The sequence below is a fragment of the Suricata suricatta genome, chromosome 13, assembly GCF_006229205.1.
Source record: "Suricata suricatta isolate VVHF042 chromosome 13, meerkat_22Aug2017_6uvM2_HiC, whole genome shotgun sequence".
Taxonomy (NCBI): Eukaryota; Metazoa; Chordata; class Mammalia; order Carnivora; family Herpestidae; genus Suricata; species Suricata suricatta.
In genome coordinates this window covers 13,665,249-13,677,890 of record NC_043712.1, presented here as the reverse complement: position 1 = coordinate 13,677,890, position 12,642 = coordinate 13,665,249, and the positions used below count along the sequence as shown (strand labels likewise).

The window sequence follows — 12,642 nt, the reverse complement described above, 5'->3', positions numbered from 1 at the left end:
CCCCCCCCCCCCCCCCCCCCCCCCCCCCCCCCCCCCCCCCCCCCCCCCCCCCCCCCCCCCCCCCCCCCCCCCCCCCCCCACCAGGGCACAGCTCCCCCTCACCCCCTCCCCACCTCTTCCTCACCAGAGCACACCTCCCCTCCACCCTCCCTCACGGCACCTTTTTTTATCATATGATTTATCATGACACTCTGTTGACCTGTCTCCTGGGCTTGACTGTAACCACATTCAAGGGTGGATCCCGGTGCTCAGCCCAGGGCTCAGCACAAAGCACTGTGCACACACTATCAGCTGAAGCAGGGAGCAGGCCTCTCAATTTCTAGCTTCTAACTCCCTGTGTGCAGGAAGAAGAGAAGTTGCTAGACGTGCTTAAGGTAGGAGTTAACAGGTTCTGAAGGAAAACCCGAGGGTGGCCTGTAAGTACTCTCCAGAAATAAACCTCATGACACTCACACCGTCTGTCCTAAAAACTTCTTCCTTCTGCCTGTCTCTTCACTTTGGAAACGAAAAAAAAAAAAACACACAAGTCAAAATATCTCTTAAGACATTTTAAAAAGGCAAATTATTAGCACTTCCCAAAGATACTTATAACAGCATTCGTGTCCTTCAGAAACAGAAAAGTATGAAGAATGCTCAGCAAAAGCCAAACTGCCCAGCAGAGAGGCCCTCCCAGCCCGGCTGGCACATAATGGACCACTCAGTTCCCCAGCGCCGGCTCCTGCGGTCTAACCAACTATCTGTCTCCAGCAGGCAGGCTGCGGTAGGAATGCGGGGCAGCGGTGGACCCAGCCGCCCGCCAGGGCGGCCTCGGCACCAGGGCAGTGCTCAGGGCCTGCGGCCCCTCGGGAGCAGACAGCGGCAGCCCCTGCACACCCGGCCAGGTCACCCCTTCCACACCCAGGCTCTGCCGGCGCTCGGCTGGGCAAACACTGGCCGAACCTCTACGAGTCTAGTGGCGAGAAATAAAACGCATGAGATATGGCCTCAAGGACATCAATTCCTCCAGGCCGGTGGTTAAGAGAGGAGGTGAAGAGCAACTCGGTCTGTATATGAAATACAGTGCACGCACAGGGAGCACCTCGCCATGCCGGGGAAGCCCTGGGCGCGGAGACATCGAAGCCCGGTCCCAGGCCCAAGGCCACAAACGCCCTCATGGTCTAGTGTCTGCCTCCCTTGTTCTTACTCGAGAGAATGCCCGGCTTTGTGTACTTACCACCATTTCCCAAACCAGCAAGGGGGCGGATGCCAGCCACGTCATCGGGTAAACTGGGAACAAGGCCACTAGGAGAGAGCACATGCAGGAAGAGACGAGTTAGGGTTTGAACAGACTGGCAGGACTGGACACACGTGACACTCATCAGGCCACAGCCCAGGGGACACACAGCTGAGCGACCTGGGAGCCATGAAGTGCAGAGGTGAAGAACTCAGGCTTTGGGGATCTAGGCTTAACAGCTGAGTGACCTTCAGTAAGGATCGTCATTCATTCATTCATTCATTCATTCATTCATATATCAAGTGTTGTTTGTAGCATTTATGTGCTGGGTGCAGAGGCACTTTGCCAACCATAAACTGATGTTTCCAAGTCTTACTGCGCATGTTCTGTGGGGACACCATCTTCCACCTGTAAACATTAAACGAGTTACTGTTTATAACACACACCCCACAGCACTCAGTAAGCGGTTATCGAGTAGTTTGGTTATTACTATTATTACCATTGTTAATGTACTTTCCACAACCAAAACTAAGCTTCCAAGACAAAGGCACCAATCCAGATGCTTTAAGAATGTCACAAAAGAATGCAAAAGTTACTGATACAAGAAATTTTACTGGCTGAATTATAAAAATAGGTTAAGTGAGGATCTGAAGACGCTGACAGAAGACTGCACCATAATAGGAGGTGTGGAGTGACACAGAAGCCATAACCCTGGATTCTGTTCGAAGCTGTCACACACCTCTCCAAGGCTCACTTCTGTCCGCCCTAGAAGGAGAACAGCAGCTACATCAATAAGCCACTGGCTGGCAATCAAACACAACACCAAGTGCTCAGCATGGTACCTGGCATACTGTGGGCACTCCTCAAATGGAAGCAAAATACTTCTGTCACCATGAAACATACAGTGCTTTGTAATTTACAAAAGATTTACCATCGTGAGATTGGCCAATGTCCTGAGAGTCCATGCATGGGGGGGGCACTATGGCATAGATAATTTCAGCATCCTGGCCAGTGTCACTCAGCAACCAAGCCGAGCACTGAGGCCTTTTCTGTCTCACCCCCAGTAATGCCTCCCTGTCCCAAGCTATCAACTAGGAGCTGATGGACACAGCTTGCCTTCCCAGCGGTCTGTTCTTTCCATGTTTCTAAACCCAAATCCATTCCGTTCCCAGGACAATTCTGCCTGGTCACCAAATTCTGAAGTCGGGAACAGATCTTTGTGGTCAGAACCAAGCAAAGAACTGGAGATCGCAAAATTCCAACATCACAAGAATGATTACATAATATGTGTCTGCTGTAAAGATAACTGAAAAAAACTTGAGCAGAATATGCCTTCAAGCATGAAAGCCAAGTACGTGTAGACTAGGGTCACCTCAAGTCCTGCGTGGAAACTAGGTGGGCTGTATACATCCCCAAAGAGACAAAGGAAAATATTAAAAATCCTCATTTGAGGAAAAATGGGAGATACTTCCCTCCTTTTTAATCTTCTGTAATTCTCCATTTCCTCTAATAAGCATCAGGAGAAGGACGCATTCCATTCTCTAAATTGAATATTTGAAGTTAAAATCAGGTTCAACCACCACCTTTTTTGCAGATGGGGGCCCAGAGGCCCGAAGTCGTACACCAGCTTACCGGTCAAGTTTAGCCTACGTCTGGTCTCTACGTGCCCAGTCTGGGGCACTGCCCACCACAGCCACTCCGCTTACTATCATGGGCTGAAATGGCCCATCAGTTACTCAAGCCAATATCAACCACAGTTGAAAACTACATGGAAGGCAAAGCCAAAGAATTTGGTCTCAGATAAGTTTCCAAGAGACAAACAATGAAGTCTGAAAACCGACATCTGACACCCCAATTATTAAAAGAAACCACGATTTAATGCAGAAGTTCCTGCCTGCTTCCTGCCAACTTTCCACTTGGGTTTTACCTACCCATTTTCAAAATGGTCTGAATCACTGTCATCCACAATCTCCTGTCAGTTCCAGCCACCCTCCAGCTTTTTTTTTTTTTTTTTTTTTTTTTTTTGAGAGACAGAGCCAGCAGGGGAGGGTCAGAGAGAGACAGGGAGTCACAGAATCTGAAGCAGGCTCCAGACTCTGAACTAGCTGTCAGCACAGAGCCTGATGCGGGGCTCGAAGCCACAAACCGTGAGATCATGACCTGAGCCAAAGTCAGAGCCTTAACCGACTGAGCCACCCAGGCGCCCCCACCCTCCAGCTTTAAGTGGCCCCCTCTCCCCACTTGGACCATTCACGCTTAGCCTTAGGCCTAAGGTTGAAATCAGAACTAGGCAAGCGGAAGCAGAGGGCTCAGGTACAACCCTATCGTGGCAATGGTGGTGGAGGCTAAGGGCGCAGAACGTGGAAGGAAGCTCTTTGCGCAAAATCACAAGGGGTTTTCAGCAAAGCAGAGACCAAAGTCCAGGTTTCTTAGTGTCCCTGTCACTGCTAACCTGTGCCCAGGCCGCCCAAGGCTCCCACATAAATGTGGCACACGGTCAGTGCCGGCCCCCTCACGTGCCAGGGACGGCGTGATCTAACAACCTGCAAGCACCTGCAAGGCACCCTCAGGACGGGCAGCCTTCTGCCGAGGCCTCACATGGCCCTTCTACAGCAGGCAGCAGTTTTAAATGCTGCCACTTTTTCAAATGAGGAAACCGGAAACTCAGAAAAGCTAGTCAGCTGACAGACCCAAGCTGGCCTGATTTCAAAGCCCATGCTCTTCACCTCTACACCCCCCTGGTGCCCCTTACGCCCACCTCAAGGGGGACATGGTGAGTTCCAAATGAACCCAGGGGCACAGGGCACGGTCACCGAGGCTGCTTTTAATGGGCTCTCTGTTGAGCCGATGAAGGGACGCTCTCCTCTGCTTCAGCGCCTCGCCCTCCCGTCCTGGCTCTACCAGCACCCAAGAGGCACGGTTGCTTTCCGGGCTGCATGCGGCAGCAACCAGCGCCCATTCACACCGCAAGACCCAACGTGGCCTGGAGGGCTGAGCGTCTCACCTCATCGAAAAAGAGCTGGGAGAGCGGTGAATAGAACTGGGCATCACATTCAGAAAATAATTACACCAGATGCACCTCTGTCTGTCTCTTAACAACTCCTTTCTCACTGTGTGATGTATTCTTAATTAGAGAAGAAATATATAAATACAGAAAATACAGACAAAAGAAGACATACAGATGGCCAACGGGCACATGAAAAGCCGCTCATCATCACTCAGCATCGGGGGAGGTGCGAATCAAAACCCCAGTGAGGTATCACCTCTCACCTGTCAGGATGGCGACAAGCAAAGAGAAAAGAAGTGTTGGCGAGGGTGTGGAGGAATAGGAACCCTCGTGCACTGCTGGTGGGAACGCGAGCGGGTGCGGCCGCCGTGAGAAACAGCATGGAGGTTCCTCAAAAAATTAAAACTAGAGGGGCGCCTGGGTGGCGCAGTCGGTTAAGCGTCAGACTTCGGCTCAGGTCATGATCTCATGTGGGTTCGAGCCCTGAGTTGGGCTCTGTGCTGACAGCTCAGAGCCTGGAGCCTGCTTCAGATTCTGTGTCTCCCTCGCTCTCTGCCCCTCCTCCGCTCCGGCTCTGTCTCTTTCTCTCTCAAAAATAAGCACTAAAAACAATCTTTTTAAATTAAAACTAGGTTTGCTATATGATCCAGTAATTCCACTACAGGGCATTTACCCAAAAAAAACGAAAACACTAATTTGAAAAAAGGCACCCCCATGTTTATCTCAGAATTGTTTACAACAGCCAAGATAGGACAGCAGCCCAAGTGCCCATGGAAGATGGATAAAGAAGTGAGGCCTATACATACATTGGAATATTACTCAGCTGTATAAAAGAATGAGATCTTGACACTGTAAGGTATTAAGAACACATAATACCTAGAGGGTATTACGCTAGGTGAAATAAGGCAGAGAAAGACAGATACCATACTGTTTCACTTACATGTAGAATCTAAAAAACAAAACGAACAAAAAAGCAAAAACAGACCCATAAACACAGAGAATAATCTGGTAGTTGCCAGAGAAGGGGTAGAAGGAAGGGGCATATGCGTGAAGGGAGCGGAAGGGAAAAAATATACAGACAAGACTAAAGTTCTGGACTGCCCCCCCCCCCGCCCCCGCAAGAGGTGGCCACTCCCCATCTCAGCCCCATCCTAAGACGTGACCCCCACTGTCAGCAGACATGTTTCCTTCCAGGCCTTTTTCTATGTGTTTGCAAACATAAGGACATAGTTTTATTTTGTGGCTTAAAAACAAAACTAATGCGATCAAGCTGCGTGTCTTACTCTGCACCATCTTTTCGTGACTTCGTGTGTCCTGAAGATGTTCTCGTGACCATACAAAGAGATCGGTCTTCATGCTTCTAACTCCCACAAAGCATCGCACAGCAGTGCTTTTCAAACTTCACTGACCATGACCCTTAGACGGGAATATAGTATCCTTAATTTTTGAAATGCTTTCCATTCTGTACTGTTCTGGTTTTTTTTTAATTCTGGTTACAGCCTACTAAATTGAATTTCATGAGCGACCAATGGGTCACACTCTGAAATACACTTTGGAAAGGATGTGTATTTGCCCAATGCCCCGATGCTAATTCAATTTGTTTCCAACTTGTTCCTGTTACAAACAATGCTTTATGAATATCCTCGCACAGGTCTCCCTGTGCACATGCATGAGGATGTCTCTAAGGTAAGAAGGAGTGGGTTTCTGGGTCAAAATATATTCACATATTTTGAATGGGCAAAGGAGTTGAAAAGACAGTGGACCCTTGAACAACATGAATGGCACTGCACAGGTCCCCTTATACGTGGATTTTTTTCAATAAATACCGAACAGTAGCATAAAAGTATTTTCTCTTCATTGTGGTTTTAATAACATTTTCTTCTCTCTGGCTCACTTTACTGTAAGAATATAGTACAGTATACACTACATATAACACACAAAATACGTGTCAATCGACTGTATATGTTATGACCAAGACTTCCAGTTAACAACAGGCCATTGGTGGGGCGCCTGCGTGGCTCAGTCGATTGGGCCTCCGACTTCAGCTCAGGTCATGATCTCACGTTCATGGGTTTGAGCCCCACGTCGGGCTCTGTGCTGACAGCTCAGAGCCTGGAGCCTGCTTCCGATTCTGTATCTCCCTCTCTCTGCCCCTCCCCACTCATGCTGTCTCTCTGTGTCCCCAAAATAAATAAAACATTTAAAAAAAGCCATTAGTAGCTAAGTTTTGGGGGGAGTCCAAAGTTACAAGTGTGTTTTCCACCGTGTGGGACATCGCACCCCTAACCCCCATGTTGTTCAAGGGTGAACCGTATACAAGTGGCTACAGTACACGTGAGAAAAAACATCCAGCATCATTAGTCATTAGGGAAATGCAAACCAATACCACAATGAGATACCACGTCACGCCCCCAAGAGTGGCCACCATCGACACGACAGATGACACGTGTCAACAAGGCTGTGAAGATCCAGGTACCCCCATACACTGCTGGTGGGCGTATAAAAAGGTGCAGCCACTTTGGAAAAGTGTTGGGCAGTTCCTCCAAACGTCAAGCATCCACGGAGTTGACATACGACCCAGAGAGTCTACCCCCAGACACACACCCAGGCGAAATGACAGCACAGGCCCTCGCAACAACTTGCACACAGATGTTAATGGCAACAATATTCATAATAGCCCCAAAAGCAGAAACAACCGACAATCAATGAATAAATGAACTAAACATGGTTGGTGGACACAACGGGGTATGGTTCGGACGTAAGAAGGAACACGGTACGAACGCGCGCGACAACATGGGTGAACCTCGCAAATGCCCACGTATCCTAAGATTCCATTTACATGAAACGCCCAGAACAGGCAAATCTACAGACAAGACGTAGGCTGTGGTCGCCCGGGCCGGGAGGAGTTTCAGCTGGTGTTTGGAGTCAAATGTTTGCTTCCTTCCCTGTATTCTCATGTTGAAACCCAACCCCCCCCCCGCCCCCCACCAAGTGATGGTATCAGGAGGTGGGGTCTTTGGGAGGTATAATCTAGACCAGATGAGGGCAGGAGGGGGGCGCCCCAGGAATGGGACTCATGCCCTCATCAGGGTTCTGGGAGAGCCTCTTCCTCTCTCTGCTCTCCACCAAGCGAGGAGACGGTGAGAAGCCAGCGGGTCTGCAGCCCGCAACCCAACCATGCCAGCGCTTGGACCCCGGGACTTCCAGGCTCAGAAACTGGAGAAATCAATTCTGTTGTCCAGACATCAGCCAGTCTACGGCATTTTTGTCACAGCCCAAGACAAGACAGGGAGTGACTGCTAATGGGCACAGGGTTTTTGTTTTTAGATGATGAAAGTGTTCTCAAAAGACATTATGCAGATGATCGCACAACTCTGTAAATACACCACAAGTCACTGAACGGGATATTTTAAATGGCTGGACTTTACAGCGTATAAACTGTATCTCAATGCAGCGGTTTCTAAAAAGCACACATGGGCCCATTTTTGACACCATATTGTGTTCCAGAAAGACTGTGCGAGTGGACACGCCGTGTGTGCGCTTTTTCACAGCTACTACAAAGGAGCGTTTCAAACGAAACAGGGAGCATGTATTTACACAGTATTTGTCTTTTTAGAGACTGAATAAAACTGACTCGTTCAACAAATATTTGTTGATGGTCTCCTACGTGCCACACGTGGGTCTAGGGCTGAAAACACACGGGGGATCAAGCCACACACGCTCCCTGCGCAGACCAAGCTTCTTCTGGTGACTGGGAACATGTTCCTCAAACTGGGAACATGAGCCGAGGTCAGCCTTGGACCAAGCCTGCAAACCTTCACCAGAAGTTCACTCCACATTCTTCCTTCTCGACCTCCTTCTGCAAAAGTCCACGAAGACATTCTTTGCCCGATGAAGCCCAACTGTGCACAAAGCACAGGGAACATTTCCTCCCGGTCGGCCCCTGACCAGACAGCAAGCACTTGCTGGCCATGCACTGAAGGAGCCCACAGATGAAGCAGCCCGGGCCCAGGCCTTGGGAAGCTCGCCGTTAGGGAGAGGAAGAACCCTGGGCATGAAAACAAAGGGACAAATCCAGGGTCGTGGGCGCCGACGATTCTCGTCCAGCACACAGTGCGACGCCGTGAGTCAAACAAAAACAGCTAACGTTTAATGCACCCCCAGCGGGTCTCAGGCACATAATCCACACAACCTAGTGTCAACCACATGGTCATCCAACAGATCCTACCACTGAAGAGAAACTGAGGCTCAGAAGGGTTACGTGAACTATGAAAGCAACTCAGCGAGTACCTTGGGGAGGCAGGATTCAGAACCCGTCATCCCGAGTACAAAGCCCGGATTCCTTCGACCTGGGCAGGCCTTCAGAAAGGGCCTTCGCTTGGGCGGGGTTCCCAGGCCTCGGACAGAGCCCGGCTCTCACGGGGCCGGAGCTCTCTGGGGCACCCACAGGTGACCAGGTTTGGAGAGGATGACACGCCCTGGCCTGAGTCGACAAAGGCCTGAGCACAAACTGGACTTCAGTTTAGTCTCTAACCTGGGGCTTGGAAATTACCAAGCAGAAGGGTGCTCAGATTAGAATAAAAAGAGAGGCTTTGATTCCAGGGTTTTTCTCTTGCACTGTGACCATCTAAGGCAGACCCAATCTCTCTCTCAGGACACTTCTGCCACTCTTTCAGGGCAAGCTCAAGGGCCAGCGGCCCCCTAAAGGCCTGCCAGCGTCCTCTCAGAACTGGCTCAGAGAACTAACTGGAAGGCAGGACAGATGCGGAGAGCCAGGCTCCGGGAGTCACGAGGCCTGGCTATAAATGGTCTCGCTGGTGTACTTTTTTGTGGGGGGCCGCAGACCACCCACGTCACCTCTCTGAGCCTCAGTGCGCCCACTTGTAAACAGAGGATAAAACTGCCACCCCACCTTGTGGGCCTGATACCAGACGAGGAAGCGGGGTCGCAGAGATGAACAAAACCCGGCCCTGGCTCTCAAACAGCCCAGAGTCTAGTCAGCGGGACAGACACATCCCACCCGTCCCCGCCCCTTCTGGGGCGGCCACCAGCCACAGGCACCTGCTGCCCACTTGAAACGTGGGGTAGTCCAAACCAAGACGCGCTCTAAGGGTGACCTGCATACCGGACTTCAAAGACTTTGTAAAATAAAAAAGCATGTAAAATCGCCCGTTAGTAATTTTTTACTGTTCACGAGTTAGAATAATAACACACGGAAATACGGGGTTAGATAAAATATAGTATTAAAATTAATTTCCCTTGTTTCTCTTTTACTTTTTCATGGCGGCTGCTGGAAAAGTTTAAATTACATACGTGACTCATGATATGTTTCTACGGAGCAGCAGCAGTCAACAAAACTCAGTGAGGTCAGTGAGGGCTGGGATGGGTCAGGGATGGGGGGTGGTGTGGCACTGAAATCTAACGGAGGCCTGTAAAATAAGAGGCATTAACAAGGCAAACGGGAGCAGGGAGGGCTCCCCGGGCGGCAGGAGGTTTAAGTACTCGGGCCCAACAGTAAGAAAGAACAAGGCAAGGCCATTACTGATAAGATCTGGCAGCCAAGCAGAGGGTGGTGTTTGGGGAGGGGACAGGGAGGGACAGAACGGACAAACGGGGTAGTGAGGGTCATGGGGACAGGCTTATGTGGAGGCCATTTGCTCCTAGTTGAGCTGCTACTCGGTGTCAGACACTGGCCCAAACCCTTTCAGATTCACCCATTTCACAGATGACGAAAACTGAGGCTCGCCAAGGGTGAGTGATTTGCCCAAGATCACAGCGTTATTAAATACAGAATTGGGACTGAAACCCATGTAGGGCTGGGTCACCTCGCACGGAGATAAGGGCTGAGCGGAAAATAACGGACTTTCTCTGAATGGTAAAGAGAAGCAGTAAACATACAAAACAACAGACTGACCATCAGATTCACATTTTAAAAAGGCTTTCAAACTATAGTGGCAAGGACAATGCAGGTGAGAGCGCTTCCCCAAGCAGGACTGGGACAGTGGGAGTAAGGTGAAGAGGGACTTGAACCACCACAGGATCCGATCAGGCAGAAGCTGCCAAGGGCCTCGCTCCGGGCCTGATACACAGCAGGTTCTCAAACAGACCAACGGCCTGTCCACGTTTGCCCAAGACAGGCCGTTTATCCCTGCTGTCTAGGCATAAATATTAACTGTGCCCATTTCACTCTTAAAATTGTCCCAGATTGCACAATAAATAACAAGGGCACCCTTTCTTTTTCTTTTTTTATTTTTTATGTCTTTATTTTGAGAGATATCGAGTGAGCGGGGGAGGGGCAGAGGGAGAGGGAGACACAGAATGTGAAGCAGGCTCCAGGCTCTGAGGTGTCAGCACGGAGCCCGACGCGGGGGCTGGAACTCGGGAACCTCGAGTTCATGACCTGAGGCGAAGCCGGACGCTTAACTGACTGAGCCACCCAGGCGCCCCACAGGAGCACCCTTTCAATGAGGGCCTGTTGACTAAAACCAGCAGCCCATCCCTAGCAGGGCTGGACGAGCACTGCAGATCCTCAGTCTGGCTCTCCTCCACCTCCTTCTCCCCACTCTCCACCAGGAGACCCAACAGCCCCAGCCCCGGAGCCAGTCTCGGGCTCTGTCAGGCCTTCCTACCAAAAAGAAAGGCAACGGGCCCCACCAGCAGCGTGGACTCCAACAGCCTCTTGGGACAGGTCCTTTGGAAGGCCCCTCTCAGCTACTGTTCCCCGAACTGCAGTGATGATGATGATGATGATGATGATGATAGTGATGATGATGTAATGATAACACAGGGTCAGTTTTTAAGCACTGATTATGTGCCAAGCACTAGGAAGGCATCTTCTCTTTTAATCCTCATCCCGTCTCTGTTGGGTAGATATTACGACTAGTCCCATTTTACAGATGGGAAAATAGGTTAAATCATTTTACTAAAGTCACACACACTTAGCTTAAAGCATCGGATCTGAACCCAATTCTGTTCAACTCTAGCCGACGTTCTTAACCACTGCACTTCATGGCCTCCGTCTTGGTGGCCGCTATGTGAGCCGGTGAGCAAAGTCTGGACAAACCAACTACCTCCCCATAATGAAAGCAAACCCCCAAATCAAAATGAACCTCAAGTGCCCCCAAGATCGCTGCTCCTCAACCAGTCCCTACTAATGGTACACTCCAAGAGGTCCCCCTCGTCCCCCTCTTTCAGAAAAGCCCTTACCGGACCCTCACACCCTCTTCGAAGTACGTCTCGAAATACCTGAGGCAGATGTGATGCGGGTCAGGACCCCTGCCCCCCACCCCCGACCCCACACTCAGTATCAGCTGCGAGGTGCTGGAGACACCTCCTCCAAGACCCCACCCCACATCCCGCCCCTGTCCCGAGGCCCTCAAACACCCTCAAGGGCAAAGCCCAAGTCTCCATCAGGGTGTACCCCCAACAGCCGGAACCCCGGCCGCGTCACCGCGCCCCTGCAAAGCCCGGGCCGCACCTGCAGCCGCTGAGCGTCCCGGGGAGGGTGACGTCCTCTTCCAACACCGAGTCCATCACGGACACAGAGGAGGTGGTGGCGTTGGTGTCCGTAGCGGTGGTGACGACTGGTTTCCCCCGCTATCGCGACCCGCAGGCTCCCCAGGTCCCCGCCCCCTTCACTCCTGCTCTCGTTCGGACTCCGGCGGCGCCGCTGGAATTCAAACCGCAGGCGCAGCCATCTTTCCCGGCGCTTCTTCCTACGGAAACGGGGCGGGGTCATCGAGGCGCGCGCGGTGAAGCCGAATAGCAGGGCCCCGAGGCAGGGCTGGGAAGCCGGGGGCGCCATCTTGACTAAGGGCAAGGGCTTAGGCCCTTGTCCAGCCAGACTAAGGAAAGACAGGCAGGCCTGCCATTTTTTTTGAGGGCACGCAGGACGAGGCCAGGGCATGCGCCATCTTTATTAAGGGCAAAGCCAGGCCTTGGTCCGTTAATTTAAGCGGGAGATGGGAACCCAACTCGTCACCGACCCTCAGAGTTCCTGACCCACTATGTGCTTCACTAGAATGATAACCCCTAACCTTAGGGTTTGTACATCCAAAAGGCTTCCGACTTGAGCTGAAACTCCGATAAACTGGGGCTGCGTCACTTGAGAAGAATCCTTCCGGCGGAATCCCACCCCCAAGCAGTAATTTGCACGCTTAGTTTGAAGCAAATATGCTCATCCTTTTGAGCCAGTGGTCCGAAACACTCCTCCAATCTCTCACCAGGGATCCTTTATTACTTTTAGGGCTCAAACGCACCTGAGATCAGTAAACTGAAACTCTGAGTGAGAAAATGAATGAATTTCCCAAAGTCGTGCCGGGTAAGTCTGTCAACTGGAGCTGCACCCAAGGCTCCTGCCAACTAGATCAGGAGCTCTCCACAACCCTGGCTGTCTTTCCTAACGCACAGAGCAAGCACCAAA

At 51.0% G+C, this 12,642-nt stretch overlaps 1 protein-coding gene across 4 annotated transcripts in view; it reads right to left on the bottom strand.

Annotated features, from left to right (window-relative positions):
• The window catches only part of CDK5RAP2 (CDK5 regulatory subunit associated protein 2), a 167,532-nt gene extending 155,617 nt beyond the window's left edge, over positions 1–11,915 (bottom strand). For 3 of the 4 annotated variants that reach the window (XM_029919482.1, XM_029919484.1, XM_029919481.1), the window contains exons 1-2: positions 11,698–11,914; positions 1,214–1,281 (exon numbers count right to left, since the gene is read on the bottom strand). In XM_029919482.1, coding sequence (XP_029775342.1) covers positions 1,214–1,281; positions 11,698–11,753 — 124 coding nt within the window. In that variant the 5' untranslated portion in view covers positions 11,754–11,914. Of the gene's footprint in view, positions 1–1,213; positions 1,282–11,697 lie in introns of all 4 variants that reach the window. The other variant, XM_029919480.1, reaches the window with a different exon arrangement.
• Between the last annotated feature and the right edge of the window lie 727 nt (positions 11,916–12,642).